At 39.4% G+C, this 23,943-nt stretch overlaps 1 protein-coding gene across 2 annotated transcripts in view; it reads left to right on the forward strand.

The window, feature by feature from the left end:
• Positions 1–23,943, forward strand: part of GMDS (GDP-mannose 4,6-dehydratase) — a 389,475-nt gene that overhangs the window by 346,480 nt on the left and 19,052 nt on the right. Inside the window, exon 10 of one of the 2 annotated variants that reach the window (XM_048939103.1) lies at positions 4,396–5,233. The exons of the other annotated variant lie outside the window; for it this stretch is intronic. Within the exon in view, the coding sequence (XP_048795060.1) occupies positions 4,396–4,416 (21 nt within the window). The 3' untranslated portion in view covers positions 4,417–5,233. Of the gene's footprint in view, positions 1–4,395; positions 5,234–23,943 lie in introns of those variants that run through there. 2 annotated transcript variants of the gene reach the window in all.

Below are 23,943 nucleotides of genomic sequence, written 5' to 3' on the forward strand. Positions count from 1 at the left end.
GTGAAATTTTTAGTATGTGTTGGTGGCTGGCAAGAGGGAGAATTCTGACTGCATATTTAATGACTAATGAGAAGTTAGGTAGGCATTTTCCTTCAGCCGTCTCTCTGAGAAGTCAACAAATAGGAGAAGCTTCACAAGGCATAAAAACGGTTAATTAAGATAGAACTAAGATAGTATCCTATTTTGAGTCAATACAGGAGACAATAAATAAAACGAAAAGTAAATTCAAAATCTGGAAGCAGTTGCAATGTATGTGAAGGAAAGCTATATAACAGTAGAAATATTATGGCACAGATCAGGTGTTTTCTTCAGAAGAGCAAGTGATGTGCTTTTTGCTTCCTTCATGTATTCTTTGTAAGCCACAGACTGTCATAGCCATGCTTGCTTTCTTTTGAGGTTTTGAGGTATTGTCATGACAGCATTTATGTATTGCTTGAAAATCTTGCTGAGACTCTATCTACTGTCTAATTTATCTCAAGATAGTCTATTGGGTTAATGCTGATGATGTTTTTGCAGTTTGTCTTTTCAAGGAGACTGTCGTATTGCTATTTTGAGTGCTATTTTGAGTCTTAGGGATCTGTTCAATGTCTTAAAGCCTGAAAAAAGATCTCAGAGGTACACACACCATATACATACTTAGCCTAAGGAAGCTAGTGCCTGTAGTTTTTCTCTGCATAGACAAAGAGTTGCATGTTCTTCCAGTCCAGTTAAGTCCCAGTGCTGAGATGCCATGAAAGTGCCTGCTTCTATCTCCTGTGTAGCTTTGTGAGTGCTCTCTCACTTTCTGACTCCAAAGGCATTGTTTCAGGAGGTCAGATCCAGATCCCTCTCCTGTTTCCTCTACTCTTTTTGTGTCAGAGAAAGATACTGATAAACACTGTGTGCACTTGAGCGTGCATATGTATAGAAAGAAGACGAACAAGTCCTTCTGGCTACTTAAATGCCACTTATGCTTTTGAAATCAGTAGGACTCAGAAGAGGTTTGGACAAGTTCCTTTCAAAGGGCTGAGTTTCATCCGCAGAGAATGTTTAGCAGTTCAGGAGTTAAATGCTCTGCTTTCCCAGAGAACAGAATTTCCTCCTCCCCCATGTCTAATTGAAGGGTACATATCTATGATCTATTCTGGACAGATTTTGCATTCGCTGCACCCAATGTAATATGTCAGATTAAAGAGTAATTGATATTAATTGTCAGTTTGACAGTTATTTACGTAATACACCTGTGATTTGTCCATGCTGCAACATCAAAAACAATGTAGTCCATTGTCAGTCTTATACATATAAATATATAAATATATATATATATTTTCACTCTGGCAGACCAATTCATTGTTCAAGAGCAAATATGAAATATTTTTCAGCAAGTTTGCATTGGCATGTTTCCTGCCCAATTATGATCTGACTAACAATAGAACCTATGCTGATTTTGTAATGGCAATTCCAAAATGATCAAGAATGGCTTTGAAGCATATATTTTCTGATAAGCGAGTTCCAACCCCTCATCATCCTGCTATGAAACGGTCCTTTTACATTTTATAGCATGTGGGAGCTGACTCACCTTTGCATTAAGCTCTTCAGTTTTTTCTTGGCATTATCACCATTGACTTAATTGTACTGACACAAGGATGGAATGGAGAAGTGCTGAATCACGCCCACTAACAAGTCCATAGAGAACATACAGGAGTTGTCCCTTTGCCTTCAGGGAGGTTTCTCGGATGAAAGACTCAGCAGAATGGGGTGACCCTGCTAGGCAGTGTCAAACATTCTTTGCTATTTTTAGCAATTTGGAAGAAATCTGAGATTTACTCATCCAACCATGTCTCACAGTGCAAAAAGAAGATATGCATCAGTAGTCTGTAACTAGAAATTGGAAATTACAAAGTAGAAATTTGATTTGGCTGATAAAGCAGAGCATGGTCCTGCAGTCGAAGACAGTACTGAATATAATCCTGGCTTTATTTTGCCCAGTGCGTGGCCTATGGAGTATACTGTTGTGTGTAGAAGAGATGAGGCAGAGAGAAAGTAAGTCTGAATAGTAACTTCAAGCCACACTAAAATACAATTCAGGGAATGCAAAAAATAAATGTATTTTAACCGTCTCATTGCTAGGATAAACTGCAATCTCTGTACTGCAGGAAGTATGAGATTGTGAGGCTTCAGAAAGACATGAGATTGTGGCATTTTTGAAGCATAGTCTACAGCACGAATTCAGCAGAAGAGTGCAGCAGCATGGATTAACTAGCCATGGGATTTCTGAGGGGTTTTGGGAGGCCTGAGTTTCCTCTGAGACGTGTAACATGATGCCCCATACCCCAAGCTATGTCTAGCAGGCAGGATTTAACCTTTAACTGGCATGATTTCAGCTCTATCAACAAAAGATCTGCCACAAACAAACAACTCTAAATTATCTGGCCTGAATAATTGAACAGGGGTTTGTTTGTTTGTTTATTTCAATTACCGCTTGTGGTAGCAGTGGGTGTAAATGAAATGCTGCCACTGCTTTCTGCCTTCTCTCCAATTTGTAGCATTGTGCATCTCTATGCCTTTGTACTACATGCCATTATTCATCACTTTTATCCATTGCTACTTGAAGCTCCCTTTACTTTTCATTCCTTAAGATCTAGTGTATCACTATCCAAAAAAACTATTGTCCTTTTCAAATCTCCTGTGAGAGCATTATTTTTTCTCATAGCCCTCCCCTTATTAATTAGTTCTTTTTCTGAGGTTTTTAAGTTCTGAAGAATTTTTTTTGCAGGCAGTGCCTTCTCCAATGTCTTCCATCATATTCCAGCATCCTGACCTCTGTAGTACTAGCATTTCAATTTTTGTTCTTCACAAGATGTCCTTCATTTAGATGTCCTCTGATTTTTTCAAAGTGCTACAGTTAAATGTACTGTTCTGTCAGCAACTCTTTTATTTCAAATGTCATAATCATCATATGAAAACTACTACATTATTTTGTCATATAACTCTTCTTCAATTCAGCTTCACACGCAACTCTTCTGGAGGTTACTGTTAACTTACATGGCATCAGTGTCAGATATTTGTTCTTTTGCTTTTCCCTCTCACTTTGCATAAACTGCTCTATGTTTTTAATTCCTGCACTCTTTCTGTGAGCACTCACCTACTAGAATTCCCTCTGCTCCATGCTGCCATGCATGTTTTACCCTGCAAGGTCAATTCTCTTTACCCTGTTCTGCTTGTTGTTGCACTGATGCAGATGTAGTCCATCCACCTCCTTCCTTGTTCCTAAATAATAAGCACAGCCCTCATTTACATAGGTAACAACCAAGCTTTGAGCTTCTGTTCCACTTTCCATTCTTAATTTGGTTTCTGTGACCTAGTATTTGTCCCACGCTCAGTCTTCACCTCATGGCCCTGGAGCTGAGCAGCAGATCATGGTCCAGCTTGACTCGCTGTGTTCAGTATTGCTGCAAAGGTTTTATTTGGAGTATATGTTCAATGGTTACCTGAAGGAGTGAAGCAGCCTATGAAGCACCTGCTTGGTTGATGCATGTGGTACAGAAATGCTTCCTGACCCTACGTTGGCCAAGGCTGCCACTGTGTATTTAACTACTGAGTCTGCATGTATGTGTGCGTCTACCTGAGAAAACAAAACAAGTCTGTTAAAGACTATTTCATCAGCGCTTGTTGTCTGAAAGTGCCAGTTTGCCTTGTTTACGATAGGTGTCCAAGCTGTTTACTTTGGATTTTGAACTACAGATAGATTACACTTCTGAGGAGGTTGCTATTGCTTTTTAAAGATGTAACTCCCTATCTTTGTTCATCAGCTTGAAGGTATTTACTAATCATTATCTGTGCTTGGCAAAAGAGCAGCAAGTAAAATAGGAGTTTTGTTTTTTGTACGGTCTTGGTAAACGTGTATATTAAAATACAACATCCTTTTATTTGAACAATATTCATAAGAGAAAATATTAATTATTCTTAATGTCAGAATGTTATTATTTCACTTTATGCCTTAGGAAATGGCAGTCTCTGCGGTAGCATTAGTTAATATGTAGCTTGGGTGTGTAGGCAGAAAGCAAATCATCTCCTAGCAGATTATTCAACATTAGCGTATAGTCTTCCATCTCTTACTGTACTTTCAAAGTGATTCTCATCTGCTGTACTGCAACCTTGAACTAACATTATGTTAACAAATTTATAACTTGGAAATTATTCTGCTGACATCAATGGTGTTACACCATGCAAAACTTGTTTAAAATTAGATCCAGGTTATTTCATTTTTTGAATTTTAAAATGTTGTCTTCTAAGTAGTATTTGAACACTTCTGTAATAGATGGTTTAGAGCAACTTTTCTTTTTCGTGTTTTAAAATTAATGTTTCTAAAGCTTATTTATCTGTTTTCCCTTTATTTTTCTCTTTCCCCTTCAGACAAAATCACTGACATCCTAATTTCCCCTTGCCATCCATTTATACTGCAAATCTACAAACTGAACTGTCTGCAGGATCATTCTTTAACATGGATTATTTTCAATGGGATCAGAGCATACAGGAATCTTCCCATTTGACAAAATGGAAATGAACTGCTTGAGAGTCTGTCTATGAACACAATATTATGCACTAAGAACAGAAAAACAGAATAGAAACCACACTCAAGTTAAAAGACCATTATTTATTTGTAAGTTAGGCAATGCAGACACAGCAGCAAGTTAATTTGGCCCGGTTGATTGTCTAGCCAATACCTAGTGCCTATAAGAGGTTGGACTGTCTAGAAATTGAAGCTATCAGGCCCTGCTAGTCTCTGCTGGGCATGTGCAGACCAATGCATTTCTTTTTAATGAAGGCACTTGAGTTGGCCAGGCTTGAGTGAACTTTCACCAGGATGGCGGAGCACATGCACCTGGCAAAGCTGCCAAAATCTTGCTTCATTTCGAGTCCTGGCTGTAAAATCTGGGAGAGCTGCAGCTTTCTAAACATGCCTCAGTTTTCATCTGGCAGCAGCAGAGGCCATGTGGAGAAACAATACCCTGGGGATGTCGGGGGCCCTGGGACAGAGCCACGCGTGGGCCCCATCGTTCTGCACCATCTAGGCCTGCGCAAAAAGGGGCCAGGGGGCAGGAGGGATGTTTCTGATGCAGGGCACCAAGGAATTAAGTTGTGGGAGGGAACTTTTCTCCCAGTGCCCTGGGAGGAACGGGCAAAGGAGGCATGGGTGGACATGCGTCCTCCAGCAAGCTGCCTTTTTTTTTTCTTATTTACACCTGAATATGTCATCTGTGTCATCTCTGTGCATTCCAAAAATAAAAGCACACCAGCAGCCTGAAACAAGCACTTTCCTGTCAGAGTTCCTCAGTAACCTGCTGAGTGACACACTAGTTTGTACCGTCCTTACGAGCATCACATCAACTGCTATTGCTGACAAGAAAGCCCATGTCAGATACTTAGGGTGAGCCTATGGCCTGCGGTCATGTCAGAAGTGTGCATTCATTGGAAGGAGAGCTTCATGGAAATGAGTGTGTTTGTCTACAGTTTCCCAGAGCCCCACCACAGTCTGCCTTGAGAGGGGGAGAGGAGGAAGTGGAAGGGGAGAGGGGCAGGGGGGCGGAGGAGCAGTGCTGGGTTCAGATGACAACCAGTGGAAATCCAGCCTACACGGGTTGGGTGTGCGTAGCCGTATGGAGATACATTTTTAAAAACTGTTCAAGTAACACCTCAGGCAGTGGTGTGGCCTGCAGATGACTTCTTCATTTGGAGCTGTGGAATGCAGAATAAAGGAGGAGGAGAAAAAAAAAAAAAAAAAAGGAAGAAAGCAGTGGAAGAGATGCAGATAAAATGATCATCCATGACTGTTTCTGCTGCTCTGCAGACAAATTTTCGTTCCTTTCAATTAAAAGGGAAACGTCCTTATTTGGTTTATTTTTTAGAAAGCTATTTCCAAGCTTTGCATGGCATGGGATCCTTCTTATCAGAATTTCAGATTTTTCTGAAATGTTCAAGTATGCTGAACTTTTACTGTAAACTCCTTTAGAACAGTTTTTCTTTTTTATTGTTTTTGCTGCTCATTTTGCAGCTTCCCAAACAGTCGACCTGGAGCCAACAATAGCTAGTAGTTTGCCTGATATTTCAGGTGTTACCAGTGACAGTAGTCCTCTCTCTTCACTTTCTAGGTGCTACTTCTGTTTTATAGCTGTAAAGAATCACAATTGCACTGGGTTTTCTTCTTATGGATAACTGACTTGACTTTAATAATAATCTTTTTTTACTTGTATCTGATAATGGGATGACCAGTGTGCTATCCTGACTGTTTTCCAAAGCCAAACTGAATCTAGTGGGGCTAAGTTTTAACTCCCACACTACTATTCTTATAAATTCATACCCTTCTTTTCAGTTACTGTTGGTGACAGATAGCCACCTATGCCAGTCCTTTGAGTGGTGCCTATATTTTACTCAGAATCTGATCATATGTCATGGTATCATTCATTGAGAGAAAAAAAAAAAAGATTTCTTAGTTTTTATCAGTACAGACAATTCAAAACAATCCCAAAGTCAAGGGAGAGGGAGCACAGCCTTGATCTGCTCACAGATCCAGATGCTTAATCCAGGCTCGCAATTTTTGAATGCTCAGGTTTGACAGCTAGCCAAGCTTTCATATGTGGCTGCAAGAGTCTTTTCCAATTTTGTTCTTTTTTTTTCATGAGTGAAACTACTGTGTGGCATGGAATGTAGCCCACCATTGTCCCACAAACCGAACACACTTCAATATCCTCTTCAATGTACAGGGATTCATTTGATCATCCCTAATGAATCTCCTGAGATAATATTCTCTGAAGAAGTCAGGAAAGTTCCTAAAAGAAGAGAGTAAGCGACGAGTTTGCAACATTGCACAAACAAAAATTATTTTCATGAGTGTTAGAACCATGAACGGGGAAAACATTTTTGTCATCATTCTGCTAAGATTTCTTCACCTCGATCCTTCCACGGCATCAACATCAGAACTCTTGCCCAGAGAAGAAGATAGGAAATACAGAATGCTTACTTTTTTTTTTTTTTTCAGCAAAAATACTTTCATCCCCCAAAGACCGCTTTGGTCTTCTCTGTTAGAAAATGTAAACATTTCTTTATAGTTTGAGTATAACCACACTTTAAACAGCTGCTGCCTCTCACCTGTGCTTCAGCTCCATTTCTGGAGTGAATGACGCCTTCTCTCCATGGAGTGCACATCAATTGCAATTTTTAACGTGCTTTGGGATCCTTTGGGATGAAAAGTGTGGTATAAATTGAAGATGTTAAATCATTAAGAGGAATAAGAGCATTACCAGATGTCAAAGCTCATGTTGTTAACAGCAAGTCAAAGCTGGAAAGGATACTGATGCAAGTATCACACCACAAAACCCTCTTCATTAATTGCACATTGAAAGTCAGAAAGATGTTTAACCCCAGCTAATCCAACTGTGTAGCCATCCAGAACCTGCCTGACCTTATAGTTAGGAAATTTCTTCTAGCATCCCAGCATACTGGCATTTTTAGCAAGCTTATGTTCATCCGATCTTATTCCATTGGCCTTGACTTAAATAGTTCTTTCCTTTGGCGATGCTATAGGTTCTCCCATGTGACTGTGTAGCATGCAGTCATATTGCCTCTCATGTTTTAGTATGGTTGATTAAACAAACAAAATTCTTCCCTGTGTTCTTACGAGAACACACTCCCTTGACCATCTTTGTAAGTTTTCTCTGTATCTGCTCAAATTCCAGGGTTTTTTTGTTTTGTTTTAACAGCACTACCAAGAGTAAACACAGTATTTGAAGTAGCAGACATATCAGCAGTCTCACACTAGTAACAACAATATTTCCCTACCTTGGCTGGAAACACATCATGCTGTGCATACTATGCATGTTTCTCTTTATCACTGCATCACACTTATGATTCACAGTCACCCGTGATGAACTGGTACCTCCAGGTTTCTATTTACACCAGTTATTTCAAAACATAGCAAACCTTTTGTTTTTAGTCTCAATGTAAATTATCACATAGAATCATAGAATTCTCAGCTTGGAAAAGACCTTAAAGATCATCGAGTCCAACCACAGCCTAACTATATTACCCTAACAACCCTCTGATAAATCATGTCCATGAGCACCACATCCAGATGGTTTTTAAACACATGCAGGGATGGTGACTTGGCCACCTCCCTGGAAAGCCTATTCCAGTGCTTAACAACCCTTTTAGTAAAGAAGTTTTTCCTGACATCCAACTTAAACTTACCCTGGTGCAACTTCGGGCCATTTCCCTTCATGAGAAGAGACCATGAAGTGACTTTCAATGTGCATATTCTTTCAGTTTGTTTTCTATGTGCTTTCTCATGCTTTTTCCCCCTTTATTCTCAATTCCCTACCTTCATACTGAGCCAATTTTCTTTCTATTGACCTGAGACACTTCTCCACTATTTTTCAAATTTAAGCTATTACCAAATTTCTCCAACTTGTTTGCAGTATTTTTGACATTATAGAAAGCACCTATAATAATTCTGGGGATGGTAGTCCCCATCATGGCAGCCCCTATGACTTTACTTTTTTGACCTGTCATCTTCCCCCTTCATACACATCATTATTGCTCTGCTGTACCTCTTCATCTACAGCTCAGCTGTTACCATAGCTCTTGGAAGGGGAAATTACCCTATGTTGTGCCTTGCCATGTCACAGCTAGTTCACTCTTCATAGCAAATATGGTGGGAAAGCTAGCTCGAGTACTTCCACATTATGCTCCAGGCCATGAGACACAAGTGTCTTTTATAGTGATGGGCATGGTTAGGTAAAAGCTTTAGCAAATTTGGATGAAAGAGCTTATACTTTTTTTCTTTTTTTTCCTGCTCTCTCTGGATGGATATTTATAGTCAGGGTCACTGGGTCTGTTCTGTCTCATGCGATCCTAAAAGGAATGAAGCAAACAGAGATGCTTTATGCAAGGCAAGCTATTTGTGCAAATCTTCTTTTAACATTGGTGTTAGTTTTCATCATTTAAACATGTGCTTTACTTACTTGCAAAAAAGGACGCTACTTTAATTTGTATCACAGTAGAACTCAGTAGCAAGTTCTAGATTACTTCTTCTGTGCTGTGTAAAATTATACACCACGTTTCTTTTGTTCTCATTCACATTTTCTTCCCACACTGGAATGCTGGCATTTGTTTAATTTAACCAAAGTTAGATATTGTTGCTGCTAAGAGTAACTCATGTAAATTAAGTCTTGTAATTATTTAAGTAGCTGTCATTGCTGGTTGTACTGCTTTTTTGGCTTTTATTTTGTGGGTTTTTTGTTTCATTTTGTGCTTGTTTTGTTTTGTTTTTGTTTTTACATGCATATTCTTGCTTTGTTCGATTTCAAAAGAGTAAAAATAAGTCAGTAATTTAAAAAAAAATAAAATTAATTTGTTTTAAGTTTCAGTGCTCTGAGTCAAGTTCTGCATGAATATCCATAAGCCTGAAATCATTACATTTTCATGAAATCATGGAATCATAGAATGATTTGGGTTGGAAAGGACCTTTAAGATGATCTTGTTCCAGCCCCTCCCTCTAGACACCTCCCTCTAGACCAGGTTGTTCAAAGCCCCATCCAGCCTGGCCTTGGATGCCTCCAGGGAGGGCAGCTGAAACCTCACTGGACAACGCGTTCCAGTGTCTCACCACCCACACAGTAAAGAATTTCTTCCTAATATCTACATCTACCCTCTTCCAGTTTAAAACCATTTACCCTTGTCCTGTCATTACATGCCCTTATAAAAAGTCCTTCCCCAGCTTTGCTGTAGGCCCCTTCAAATACTGGAAAGCCACTATAAAGTCCCCCTGGAGCCTTCTCTTTTCCAGGCTGAAGAGCCCTTGCTCTCTCAGCCTGTCCTTGTAGAGGAGATGCTCCAGCCCTCTGATCATCTTCATGGCCTTCCTACAGACCCACTCCAACAGCTCCATGTCCTCCTTGTGTTGATAGCTCCAGAACTGGATGCAGTACTCCAGGTGGGGTCTCATGAGGGCAAAGTAGAGGGTCAGAATCACCCCCCTCGACCTGCTGTCACACTTTTCTCTTGATGCAACCCAGGATATTATTGGCTTTTCTGGGCTGCAAGCACACATTGCTGGCTTATGCTGAGTCTTTCATCAACCGACACTCCCAAATCTTTCTCCTCAGGGCTGCTTTCAAGCCATTCTCCACCCAACCTATATCTGTGGTTGGGATTGCCCTGACCCAGATGCAGGACCTTGCACTTGGCCTTGCTGAACTTCATGAGATTGGCATGGGCTCACCTCTCAAGCCTGTCCAGGTCCCTCTGAAAACTTCCTATTTGCACTTCCAGCAAGAGCTCTGGTAGCTGGTTGTAACCAGCAGGCAGCACAAAACTTCTGTTCTAAAATGAATATTGAATATTGAATTGAATATTCAACTTCACAGAGCATTGACTGCTTCTGCACTTCTGCTAGAATTAACAGGAGTACTCATCTGCTTAACTTCTAGTGTGTTTTTCTGCTTCTGGGCTAGAGGACTTGCAACCTGGCAAGGTGAAGATATCCAGACTTTACTGCTCTATCTCCAGTTTTTCTGCCAGTATTTGCAGTACCTAACTGGTCTCTTGTAGGAGACAATACAACTATCTAAAGCAGAATGCTACTTTTATTCTTATAGTTATAAGCATATTCTCCTTTCTTCAGGCTAGCCAGTTTGTTAGCCATATGCTATACCATATGCTATAGCTCATGTGCTGCTAAACAGAATCTTTTGATAGGATTAACTGAGTTATGCATTATGTGAAAGAGACCAAGCTTTATTAAAAAAAAAAAAAAAAAAAAAAGTAAATCTGAATTAGCTGGGCAAAGATGCTCTGTGTTTTATGGGAAATCTAATAAGAGTGATACATCTGAGAGGGCTTTGAGTCATGGAGCTCTGGGGTTCTTTTTAGTTGGTGGTGAATTAAGTTTGAGAGATTTTTTTCTTTATTTCGTCTTTTAACTCTAAATCTCAGTATTTGGAAGCAATTGTGTGAAATAAACACAAATCAGTTGCATTTTTAAAAACTATTTTCATCCTGTTTCCAACTCCTCTTGTGCTGACATTCTACAAACTGGTTTTCTAAAAGGACTGTCACCATCAATTTTGCATTTTTAAAGGACTTTAATTCTTTCAGCATGTTCATATGGTTTTATAAAGCCCCAGATACATGGCAAATCCCCTTGGTGTTGTAAGACAAGATTGCTGTTAAAAAATGTTTAGGCTTAGTCAGCTTCTTCTCACTACTGAAGTCATGAGGGACTCTGGGAAATGGTGTTTATACTAAGCTTAAATTGATAGGGCAAGTTTAATGCAATCAGGTCAAAGGTACAACTGCTTAGCCAGTCTCATCAACCACTCGGGTTTCAGCATCAGTTTATAAGAAAAGGCCTGTAATGATAACATCTGGCTGCATGCAGGCCATACAGTGATTGAATGTAATTTAATGGTGGGGAGGAGCAAAGGGAACGGCAGCTTCGTTCCTGAATTATGATCCCAGATAGATAAGGTACAACTGCCAGACTTTGATCACCCGTTATCAATTCACTTGATGAAGAACCTTTCTCCAACAGAACCTGGATACAGAAGTCTTCCTCCAGTGAAGAAGTGCACCCTGTAAGAGCTTTGCAAAGGTGACAAGTTCAGGATAAAGTTGCAGGGTTTCTTAGTGTGTATATGTGAGACTGACTGCCATGATCAGGTATGGCTTTCAGCGAGTGACACCGACCTGGGATATTGTTGATGAAATGTGATAAAATAATGAATTGGGCTGCTCCTCCAATGTGAAAAAGCACAGTGTTGGGTCATACATTTCCAATATTGAACCATCCAGATTGGTGTTTTGCAACTTAACTATTTAAAATTACTGCCAAGCATGTCCCAAAATATATCCTTGTTAGGAGACAGTAGGTACCTTTGACATCCTTGGGGAGTTTAATCATAGACAAGTCTCGTCTGCTGATGTCAATTCAGACCCAAAGAAGGGCTTGTGCATACAGAATATGTCTGGTTTTGCCAGCCAAATCAGCCTGTCAGCAGTAAGGTATTGCCTTTCTGTTGCTTGTGCTCTACAGAATTTCCTATCATATCTTTTTGATTTCTTTTCCAATTTAGTTTCTAGATTTTGATCCATGGTGGCTAAAATTTTCCTGTCTGCACCAGGCTGAAGGATTTGGGAAATTTGAGCCAAAATGGTTTCCAGTCTTGTACAGTCTTTGTACAGGGAATAAAAAAACAAAAAACCAAAACAAATCAAAAACTGAAATGGGTGGGTGTCAACGGACATCTGTAATGCCCTGTTTCATACTGGGAGCCTCAAGTATGGCAGTGCTGTGCCTTGTATGTCATTGATACACATGGAATGTTTAATTCCTGTATTACGAGTTCAATCTTCTGTTGGTGCTAAATGAGCTGAATTATTTCCAGTGGTCAAGCATGCTCCCTTCACCCTACAAACACCATCAGGATAAATGGAATTGGCCTGAGCCAATGGCATTCTCTGTGACTGGATGGACCAGTTGGTACAGAAGGTCAGACTGTCTCTTTTTCCAAATATGCTGCTTATGTTGAAGCAGAATAGACCTCAAAACCTAGTAGACTGGTGATTTTCTGTCCTAAGTGTTTTCAGCAAAAGGTCCCATGAAAAGTTTATTTGGTTGCACGCAAAAAAAAAGAAGAAAAAAAGTAGCTTCATGGTTATGTGTCACCTAAAGGAGGAGCATACTCTCATTTGTCACTGAGAACACATGTGGGTGGGTTCTTTGTGAGTGGCATCAGTAAAATGATCCATAAAAGCCACACTGAAACCCAGATGTTGAATATACCCAGGGCACTTCATATTTCTCACATCAACCTACAAGCCCTTGTAATTATACATGGCACAAGCTTTACTGTGGTTAGGGGTATACAGTCTTTGATTTTCTCTGTAAAGTAGCTCATGTATGTAGAGTAGACTCTTTCCATGTTTGTGTAAATATGCTCTATATAATGTGTTTACATTGGTTCTGGTGATACTCAATATTGGTGTTCAGTAGGTGCTGCCCTTCTTAGAATCACAGAATGGTTTGGGCTGGAAAAGACATTAAAGCCCAGCCAATTCCAGTTCCCTGCTGTGGGCAGGGCTGCCACCACCAGTTCAGAGCCCCATCCAACCTGGTCTTGAACACCTCCACGGATGTTCTCTTTAGGCTGCAGTGAGGTCTCTCTGGAGCCTTCTCTTATCCGGGCTGAGCAAGCCCAGCTCTCTCAGTCTGTCTTCACAGGAGAGGTGCTCCAGCCCTCTGATCATCGTGGCACTCCTCTGGACCTGTTCCAATGGTGCTACGTATTTCTTGTGCCTTTCATTCATATCAAATGAAAATTGGAACTGATTACTTGGTAATGGGTAGCATCTCAAGCTCTTTTATCTTGATAAGTGTATTTTATTGTGTATCATTATAAATCATGTAGTAAAACAGTTTCTAGTCGCACAGAAAACAGCCAGCCAAAGCTTGGCTCACAGTTTTTCCACAGCTTTGAATTGTCCCCGTGGTTTTCAGTGCCTAGCTTAGCACATGTAATGTGTCATCTCATGTAGATGCAATGATACCTACTTAAAGCAGTAATGATTATATACATCATACTCCTAAATGTATAAACTGCTTTTGAACATATTAGAAAAGCTAAAATACCAACTGTTAAGCCAATGAATCATGCTTTGCAAAGGAGTGTTTTTATATATAATACATAAAATCCAACTGTATATGTATAGGGAGGGTGAGTATTTACACATTGCATGTGTAAGACATAAATGATCCTGATGAACATGACTGGAGTAAATTATGTTAATGCTCCAGTTAGAACTGCTTCTACATTAGTTTCAAAATGTTTTTGTTACACTGTAGTTTCAGAGTCGGGAAGATGAAGGAACCCAGGCTTTTAACTGCAATCTCCAAACTACAGTGTGACTCTGTTGGGATGTTCAAAATTAAACATTTGGTTTAAGCATTAAGCACTTAAGATTTCTTTTTAATTCCTAGGCCTGTATAAAAGCAGATTGGGAAACGGTTTACAATACTTCCTATAGGGGGCTTCCACACTGACAATGTCAGAAATGACATCACTTTTCTGCTATGTTTTTTATTGCAGTTCAAGAAGACATCTCTCAATAGGCAGAATGCAATTTTCCTGGTGTTAAGTGATAACCTTTTAAACAGACATATTTTTTATTTTTCTTTGAAGATAAGGATGCTTTGGCCCCACCCTCAAGTTAGTTAACTTAATCAAGCAAAACATCCACCATCCCTCCCCAGATCTTGCCAGTCCTGAAAGGTATAGAAGGACTTATCACTAGAGGGAGTCAGTGCATGCTCAATTACCTTTCTCCTTAGCTTGTGACAGATGGTCTTGTAAATGGATCCTTTCTGGACAGTCCCATTCAACTATCCATTGGAAGGATGGTCTAATCCAATCTGTCAGGTCCAAGTAAGAAGACCATGTTGACATTTTTCATATTTCTGTACTCCACGTGTCTCTTCCTTGGTGACTGTACAAGGCTGGAAGGAAGCCTTCATACTCCCTCTGCCTCTGCTAGTTTTTGGCCCCATCTTGAAGGCTTTGAACATGGGAGAGGAAGTAATTACCACATGGTCTTCCTAAATAAGGTGATGGGGAAAAAAAAGCCATGGTGGGAGGAGAAATCCCAGTGGATAAGGGGAAACAAAGAACCCTTCAGAGAAATGGGAAATGGAAGAATAGTCACAAGTCTGCAAGTCCCAGTAGGATGAATGGAATAAAGAGCAAAAGAAAGGCATATGATGCAAAGCAAGTAGAAAGGTGTTTTAGAGAGGAATATGGCAAGTGAAAAAGATCTGTGTGATGAATGAAACAAGAAAGCCAAGGGAAGATAGAGATCATGAAAGGAAAGACAAATGAAGACGTTAGCTAGACGAATTAGGACATTTTTAACAAATTATCTGTGGTATTGAAGTAAAACCTTCACTATCCATTATTGAGAGATGGCAGATTTTTATATGGCAATTTGAGGGATGCAGTAATTGAGAACAAAATGGATTTTGGTTGACCAGTTTGAATATACACAATAGACAAGGAAACAGTATGGGAAATAATCATCCAGGTTTCATTTAACGTAGAATCTGCCTGCTTCAGGATCAAATAGAAAAGTATCCCCATTTGTGGCTTCATACAGAACAAAATCTACAAGTATAGATTAATTCAACTTTGTGCTCCCCTCAGTATGAGCTGGGCACGTTGACTGAGACTGCTGTAACACATAGTGGCAGGAGGTGCACCAGAGGCTGATGGATACTTTTTCTCTTTGGGCCAGATCCCTGCTGCATGCCTTTCTGTGGTGTCCAGGCTAGTGGAAAGGGCTCTCATTTTGGCTTACTTGAGTGTACTGCATCTTGCATTCTCTGTAGTCTGCTGGAGTGTTTCCATGCATGTAAATTAAATGAGAATCGTCAAAAAGCTTGTGGATTTGTACAGGTTTATTCATATTTTAAAATAGAATGTAATTTGCTATTGGCAAATTAATCTAATGTATCCAAGTCTTACTTGTTTAAACCATGTGAACAGAGTTATTCATGTGCAAAGGAGTTGGCAAATGCTGCCAAATTTGCTAATACACTTGGGTGCTGAACCTAGCATTTGGAAATGAAGTTATTTGCCATCCTCATTTTATAGTATGTTAATTTCTGTGACAACCTACTGTGATATTAGAGGACTTTATGGCTTTACTTGAAGAAGAAGCAAACAGAAACTATTAGCCTACCATATCACATGAGAATTGCTAGAACTACAGTGAGCAAGACAGATTTGCAGGGCTGGACTTTTTTGTCAGTGGCGAAGGTGGTCTCACTAACTTGTTGCACAATACAGTTAAAATTCAGTTCCAAGTGTTTCCATTTATCTTTTCATTTTTTTCAGTTTTCACTCAGCAGAAAACACTGACACAGCTCCAGCTCTTCCATGCATACGTACATGTGGCTGCAATAAATATATAAATCTTGATCATACTTACGAATTCCAGGTTAGGGGATCCCACGCGCTGCAGATGACACTGAAGTGGCTGCTGAGTTTTGATTTATTTCTGAAGAATATCACAGCAGTATTATCTTCATAAGAGAGCTGTGGGCTGCCCTGAGAGCTTGCCAGAAAACCCAAGGGCTGTATTAAATTTACATGAAATGATGCATATTGCCACCCTTGGCATTACCACAAAGGTGTGTCCTCAAGACTGCGCAGGTCTCAACATGCACTGAGCCATCTTAATCCAAGCAGACAGGCCAGGAGCTGTGTGCTTTCTGCAGCTGATGTACCTGTCTGCCTATGAATGTGACAGTGAGCCTCGTTCCAGCTGCACTATTTGTATGCTAAGCAAGCAGGTAAAACAAAACAACAGTGCAGCCACTATAATTATGTTTTATCTCACAGGAGTTCAAAAGGAGGGCTTTCCCACTGCCACTCTGTTTTCATAGCTGTCTGCTTCAGAACCATTTTGGCTGTTGGTGTTTTATGTGGAAAATTAAAGGGGAATGACTGTCATAACTTCCTAATGACATCTTGGGGTTGTTTTGTATGCTAAGTCATTCGTATCTTTTACAATTTAAAAGCATGCTAACGTCATACACAGAATAGTCATGCAAGACTGCCCACGTGTTTGCAAATAAATGTTAGAATTCGTGGCGATTGTTTTTTCTCATGCCAAAGATGGTTAAACAATTCTCATGTTTTCTTCAAGCACTTTCTCTGTAAATAGGAATGCCTCTACATACATCTTCTAAATGGTAATAGCAAAAATCCACAGACAGCTATATTTTGCAAGCTTTTATTCGTAATTTATTTACAATTGACAATTGAAAAATCATAAAAATAATTACGAGAAGTTTCTATCAGCTATGTGCACAATTGCAAATAATAAGTAATATTTCAACTCTTCCCAGAGCCCCCTTATAGAGCACTACTGAGCTATTACAACTTCAGGTCAACATCATGTATTTTCTTATCATGTAAGTATCGCCTACAATCTTCTACTGTTGTGATACTATAGTTGTTTTCAATCTAAGATGTATATGCATTTCGCACACTCCAATGGCTTTATATCAACATAGCATATTTCATTAGCTAATGAAGACAGAAGCCAAGCAATTTATTTTCATTGTATACACAGTTGATGTTCAGTCAACCTGAAATGTGAAACAGAAATATGCTAAAACATGCTTGTATCATTTTACTACTTTGATGATATCTCTGACTGTATCCTCATGTGACTCTGATAGAGGGTGTATTTCTTCTTTCACTCGTGTTAATGTAGTGTATTAAATGGAAGACCTATTGGTCTTTGATTTTTCCTTTTAACCTAACAAGAAATTACACTGTTTTAAACCACTTTAAAGATTTTTAAAAGTCAATCAGTACCATGAAGTATCTTTATATAACATTTTGAGTCACTTTTAGAGAAGGAATTTGGTGCAGTGCTCCAACTGCTAGAGCTCATGTGTAATATGTAAGATTATAATACAAACAATACAAACAGACTACAATATGAAATATCTACAAGTCCTACAATCTTTGTATTCTTGTATTAAATTCAAGCCAGCATCTAGACCTGTTGCAGTCCATACAACAAGAATCATAGGGGTTGAAAGGGACCTCTGGTGATCATCCAGTCCAACACTCCTGCTAAAGCAGTTGCCTACAGTAGTTTGCACTGAAAAGCTATTTTTGAGGCAGGTTTTGAGTATCTCCAAAGAAGGAGACTCCACAACCTCTTTGGGCAGCCTGTTCCACTGCTTTATAACCTTCAAAGTGAAAAAGGTTTTCCTCATGTTCACGTGGAACTTCTTGTGTTCCAGTTTGTGCCCATTACCCCTTGTTCTGTCACCAGGCACCACTGAAAAGAGCCTGGCCCCATCCACTTGATTCCTGCCCACTGGGTATTGATTAGCTTAGTTCATTTCCAGGTCTGCAGCACAGTGTTAGACTCACCTGGTTGTGTGAGGGTAACAGAGCAAAACTTGCTGATCTTGTACGCGTTTGACTTTGGATGGTAACCTGCATCTCTTACAAATGTCAGCAAAGTGAAACCAGGTCCTCACATTCTTAAAAATCTAGTTTAAAAATCACACTTAAACAGACATCTTAGCATTTACTCTACTTTATTAGGTGTACTCATGGTGTTTGATGAAACATTTATTCCCTGTCTGTGACTGGTTGCGTCACGTCTTGCACTATCAGATAACAGTGCTATTCACAGCAGCGGGAGCTTTATGCTGTGTGCCTTTCCAAGCAGCGGACAGCCATGATGAAGCCACAGTTTACCTTCCAGCCCGTGTGCAATAATATCCCATTAATGCAGTAGGTGTTCTTTGTAATTATTTCAGCAAATGTAAGGTGCGGTCAGGATCTCTTTGCACCAGAATGGAGAATGCAATCCTCAGTTGCTAGCAGATGAAATACGACTCTTAATCAAAGTGATCCACTGCACATCTATTTCAAATCTGACACATAATTTAAAGTTGTGCATCTGCTGTTTCTGATTACAGTGTCCTTTGTAGTGTTTGGATTTCAACACAATAAGATGGCTGCAATCAAAAGGGAAGCGTTTCTGTTCCACTCCACTTGGAAGCAGTGGTCTCATGGATATCCTTCATCCTAGTAGAAAACAGGCTCAATTTATCTAAAACAACTCAAGATAAAATACAGCCAGTTGGCATCACATGTCACGTCTTTCCAAGCACAATATGTTTTAAAGAGAATAGGCCAAATTCCTTCCCAACATAGCTGCACAGAAACCCATTGGCCTGATTCGGCAGGTAGCCAAATGTAAACACTATTCCAGAAAAGGTTCGTTTGGAATCAAACATGGAAAACTTTGGAGCTAGGAAGATATCTGAAAATATTTGCTCAGTGGAATGAAGACATTTAAAATACTTGGCTAGATTCACCTTAGGGTTTATACTAGCTCCAGTGTAAACCTCATGGTGGATCAGAGCCACAGATACCCACAGACCATGCAAGGGACATGGGGAAAAGTGACCAAAATCAACTTTGCTTCGGGGAGTTGTCAGCGTATGACCTCAAAGCTGGGCGTGCTCACTAGAAAGATGAAGTGACTGTAAGGTAAGCAATGACTTGACACATTGCTGCTTTTCTTTTGGGAGATGCCACCTTTTGGAAAATGCATGGAACTCAGCTAGGAATTGAAGCTGCAGAGGTCAGAGCCTATTCTTTACCAACTTCCATTTATTAATAATTCTTACCTGAAAATAAGTTTCCTTAAAGATTTTGTGTGTCTTTTGCCCAGTTCATATTTGAATGACACAATGGCAGAGACACCCTAGGGTGTTACCATGCTTTAAGAGGCCTTTTGCTTCAAGGCCAGCAACACTCGCAACACTCCCTACATGCAACCCTATCTTGCAGCATTGTCTCATGCCATTGTTCTCTATTGCTTAAATATTTGGAGAGGCCTGTCATGCTTTGTCATCACACCTCAGCCTTTTGGAGAATGTGTAAGGCAGATTTCTAGTGCTGAGTGGAATAGTTTAGAACTTGACAGTGACTCAAAAATTCTTCACCTGTGATTTCTCCAGTCCGAGGCATTTAGCAGCATGTACCAAAATCCTCAAACTTCTTATAGCTGATTCTGTTCTAGATGATATTGTATGATTTGTTTGGATTCCCTGCTGGTTTCAAACTGCATTTTAAGAACTAGGGAAGCAGATGCTCATTTTTAGACTAATATAAGCTACTAGGAGCTCTGTTAAAGGCAGAACTGTCAGAAATTAAGATCAGGTTCCTATGGTTCTTGGCATAGAGAAAGCTGCTTGGATTTGGTTCCCATTAGTTATTTAGCACTTTCACTGTTTTCTTTTACTTCTGTTGCTTCATTCAACTAATTGCTAGGATTTGCTAGGATCTCAAAAACTCTTATTCCATGGAGACAAATACTATATTATTCTTTTCTAACACTGTTAAATCAGCAGGAGTTAATTGTATGCAGTTGAAGTAATGTGATATTATGAAGTTAAAAATATGCCAGTGGCCAAGCTGTATCAAGATGATACTGTGATTCTTCAGTCACCAGTAAAAAAGTAATCATATGCTCCAGTTTGTTTGAGCATTTTTCTCCCCACACATTCACCCACTCACAAGTGCTGCTTATTAAACATTGCCTTCTTTTTGGCTGCCAGCAGTGAGAAGTTGAAAAACCTCCTCACACTGGTACCCATTTTAAACGCTTCCTCAGCCTAAGTATTTCAAATGTTTGTAAACACTATCAATCATTATATGGAAGGACAGCAACAATCTTTGCAATAGCCAATGCATACTTTCAGGGCCAAAGTGTAGTACGTTGTAAAAATGCATACTGACCTTCTAGCATCATGAGTAGCAGCAAGTCAGCTGTGAAGCAGAGAAGTCAGCAGCCATGCATTTCATTACCTTTGATTTCAAAGTCCTTTGCAGAGATGTGTCATCAAGCATCTCATTCAGCTCTTTATTGCTGTGCAATATCTGCATTAAAACTTAAATTTCCTTTATACAAATTTTAACAGAATCCATTATCTTATAACAGGGCTGAAATCTCTGAGGCCTGGCATAAGAATGGATTTTTCTCTGAGGTTCAGAGTAACCCCGAGTCATGTGGCAGATGTATCCGGTTAGCTCCAATTAAAATATGAGAACATTGGACTGATTTGGCACAGAGATGCTGCTGCAGGGGTGGGAAGAGTGCCTTCAAGGAGAAAGTGTAGGATTAAACCCTAGTACAAGATCTCCTCATTATAAAATGTAGACTTTGTTATTGAAATTAACTATCATGGAAGAGAAATTTTGAGATTTAGATTGTTAGAGAGTATTCACACTTTTATCATACCAACAATTGAAGACATAAGCAGATAAATGGAGGCTAGCTCCCTAGAGGTGTTGTGGAACAGCTATCAAATCCTAGTTAAACTGTTTTAGAGTACAGGAAGACTTCGCCAGAAGGAATTTCTCCTTACAAGACACTGGAACCTCTGCCTTCCTGCATGTGAAGACAATACTTATATGTCGTAGAGTACTACTCAAATGCAAAAATTATTAACTATTGTAAAGAAGAAAGGTGACTGTTTTTCTTCTCTTTTCTGAAAGCTGGTGCTTATAAAAGCATCTGAGATATGTTTCTAATGTATTCCTTAATATCGTGCACACAGGTCTGCTTCTCAGAGCTTATCTTTATAATTATGAATTTCTAAATGGAAATATTTCTTGAAATAGTAGTGCCTCATCCACAGCCCTATTAGATACCCTGAAGACTGTAGAAATAGTAGATACAATTTGCATGAATTTTGCTTGTAGATACAGGTAAGGTATTTCTTGCTCTCTTTTTTTTTTTTTTTTTTACTCACAGTTTTTAGTTACATCTCTTAATTTAAATACAGTAATTCTAACCAAAAAAAGGAGAAGGAAGGTGTTTTCCAGTCTTTTGTTCTGCAATTCAGGCTCTACTTCATCCCCCTAGTACATCTGTTTCCATCTGACAAGTGCTTTATAACAAACATGTAGCATGATGTAGGCCTAAATGGGGGTAGTGTTTGCACACAGCTAGGCAGGTGTTAAAGCTCCTTTCAACACACTAATGACACATAAGAATCTTCAGTGAGAACACCTACCCAAGGAGTCATCCTATTTATTTTGTAAGTGCAGTCCCTAGTCCTGCCGATTTTGTCGTTATGGATCCAAAACACAGCACTTCATCATTTCTCTTCCTCTGTGCTTTTCCCCAGTGTATCAAACATGAATGAAAAACATAGGCTCATTCTCTTCCTTTCCATTTCTTGCTACTTGGCATTAGTAGCTCAGTGATTTTAAAGACACATAGACACATAGACACAATTGACTTTTGAGGCAAGAAACTTGCCACCTAGAGTCCCCTTAAGATTCTGGCAAAATGCAGTAGGAGTTTGGTGTTTAGCCGAGGGCACACACAAGTACAGCAGCTTGGACCCCATCAGCCTGGGCAGAAGGAAGATTGCAGATGCAGGTTGCACAGTCCTTCTTTGCTGCCATTTGGAGGAAGGGTAAGATTTGGGCTGAAGGGCTGGTCAGACCACCATAACTGCAGTAGAGAAGGTCTGGATATAAAATAAGACTTAAGGATCTGTTCTCATGGTACATTAAGAAGGTAGGAGCGTTATAAGATCTGTTAAATTCAAGCTGACAAAATATGTTCCATTGCAACTCCCCTACCCCAGGCTGGTCCACTCATAATTTTCTGATTATTTACACTAAAGTTTTCCGTGCTTGGTCTTTTTCCAAAGGTAAATTTCATCGTTGGGTTTTAGCAGAAATCCTGCTGCTGGTGCAGGGAACCGGTATCTTTATAAGTCATCTGAATTTTATTATGGAGTTAAAAAAAAAAAAAGGCCAAAGTCTGGTGCTCAGAATGAACAAAAACTGTCACTAGTACCAAGCACAGTTGAGCTTTTCCAAAGCAACATGAAGCATATGTTGCTTTTGTTCCGTTTGGCTAAGGTCAAGAATGAACTAATTCAGTGTCTGGACCGGTTAGAGAATTACTCTTTCTCCACACAGAACTGTTTTGAATCTTGAGCTATGGTTCAGCATTGTTGGTTTCATCATGTGATGGATCAACCCCACAATTTAGTAGCAGCCTCAATAGTCCACAGACTATACAAGCTCTCCTGGCAAAGTTATGCAAGAGCAGAGGGTTATTTTGTTTTGTTTTGTTTAATGGGGCTGTAACCTTGCCAAATAAAGAGGCAGACTACACGTCAGTAAGCCTTTTTTGAACTGTAGAGTTTCATTGAGATCACAACAATCTTCAAGAGAACAGATCTTTTTAAAAATTACTTTGGATAACATGTCTTCTTGGGGTGTTGAGTTACAACAAAGCTCATATATCCATTATATAGCCTTAGATAAATCAGAAATTTGGCCTGAGTTTTGCTCTGCAACTTTCGAAAAATAGTTTCAACTTTTTGTCTGCCTCAGAGAGGACAAGAATTAGAAATGACCTAAAAACAGATACTACATAAAGATAAAAAAGTTACTGTTGTCATTTTAGAAAGATGGAAATTTATACATTATTACAAACACTTGTTCATTTATTTTTTTTTAAATTCTTACTATTATTAAGTTAGTAGTAATGAAGATCTGTAACATAAGTGGAAAACAGAGGACTAAAAGAAAGAATTTGTTTGGCTTAAAAGGAAGAGGAAGGTGTCAGACAATTAAATATTTTCTTTATGGTTCAGTCCAAGAAAAATATTCAATAAAGTCATATTGGTGATGTTCTCCCCGGTAGAAAAATTGGAGGTAATTCTGCTATCATTTCTCATTATTGTCTACTATTGCATAAGCAGCAATCCAAAAGTGCTTGAGTAGGTTCGTACCCAAAGCAAACATCAGTATCCATCTTGAAAGCATTCCAGATGAAACCAGGGTCGTAAAACAAAATGGAAAGTTGACGGTTTTATTGTGATGAACGTTACAATCAAGTAGTTATCTGATGGATCAGCTGCTTTTTATGATCCATGATGAGAAATGTAGCTGTCATAAGAGGAATAGATTTCTCATCATAAAACTTACCTCTGTAATTTCAGCACCTGAATAAGTGCCGCCTCAGGTGCTGATTGTGCTAGTAAACACTGTCTGAAGAATGATTTCCCCATCTGTTTCTCCTCCTTCCATTCAAATGTGCAGTTTGGCAACAAGTGTTTTTCTGTAGCTCCCTTTCCTTCAGCAGCTGGTGCTATTAGAGATCTCATATGAGTTGGCTGCAGTTGGATAGCTGGTGATGCAGGAGTTCACCTGAGGAAAGAGACATCTTTGCAAGGTATGTGGGTCAGTATTTCTGTAGACATCTGGTAAAGCAATCTGTCATTGAGAAGTTACCTCTCTGGTGAAGCAACGTACTTCAAATCACTGCTGCCACCGAAAG

This window comes from Lagopus muta, chromosome 3 (assembly GCF_023343835.1).
Source record: "Lagopus muta isolate bLagMut1 chromosome 3, bLagMut1 primary, whole genome shotgun sequence".
Classification (NCBI taxonomy): Eukaryota; Metazoa; Chordata; class Aves; order Galliformes; family Phasianidae; genus Lagopus; species Lagopus muta.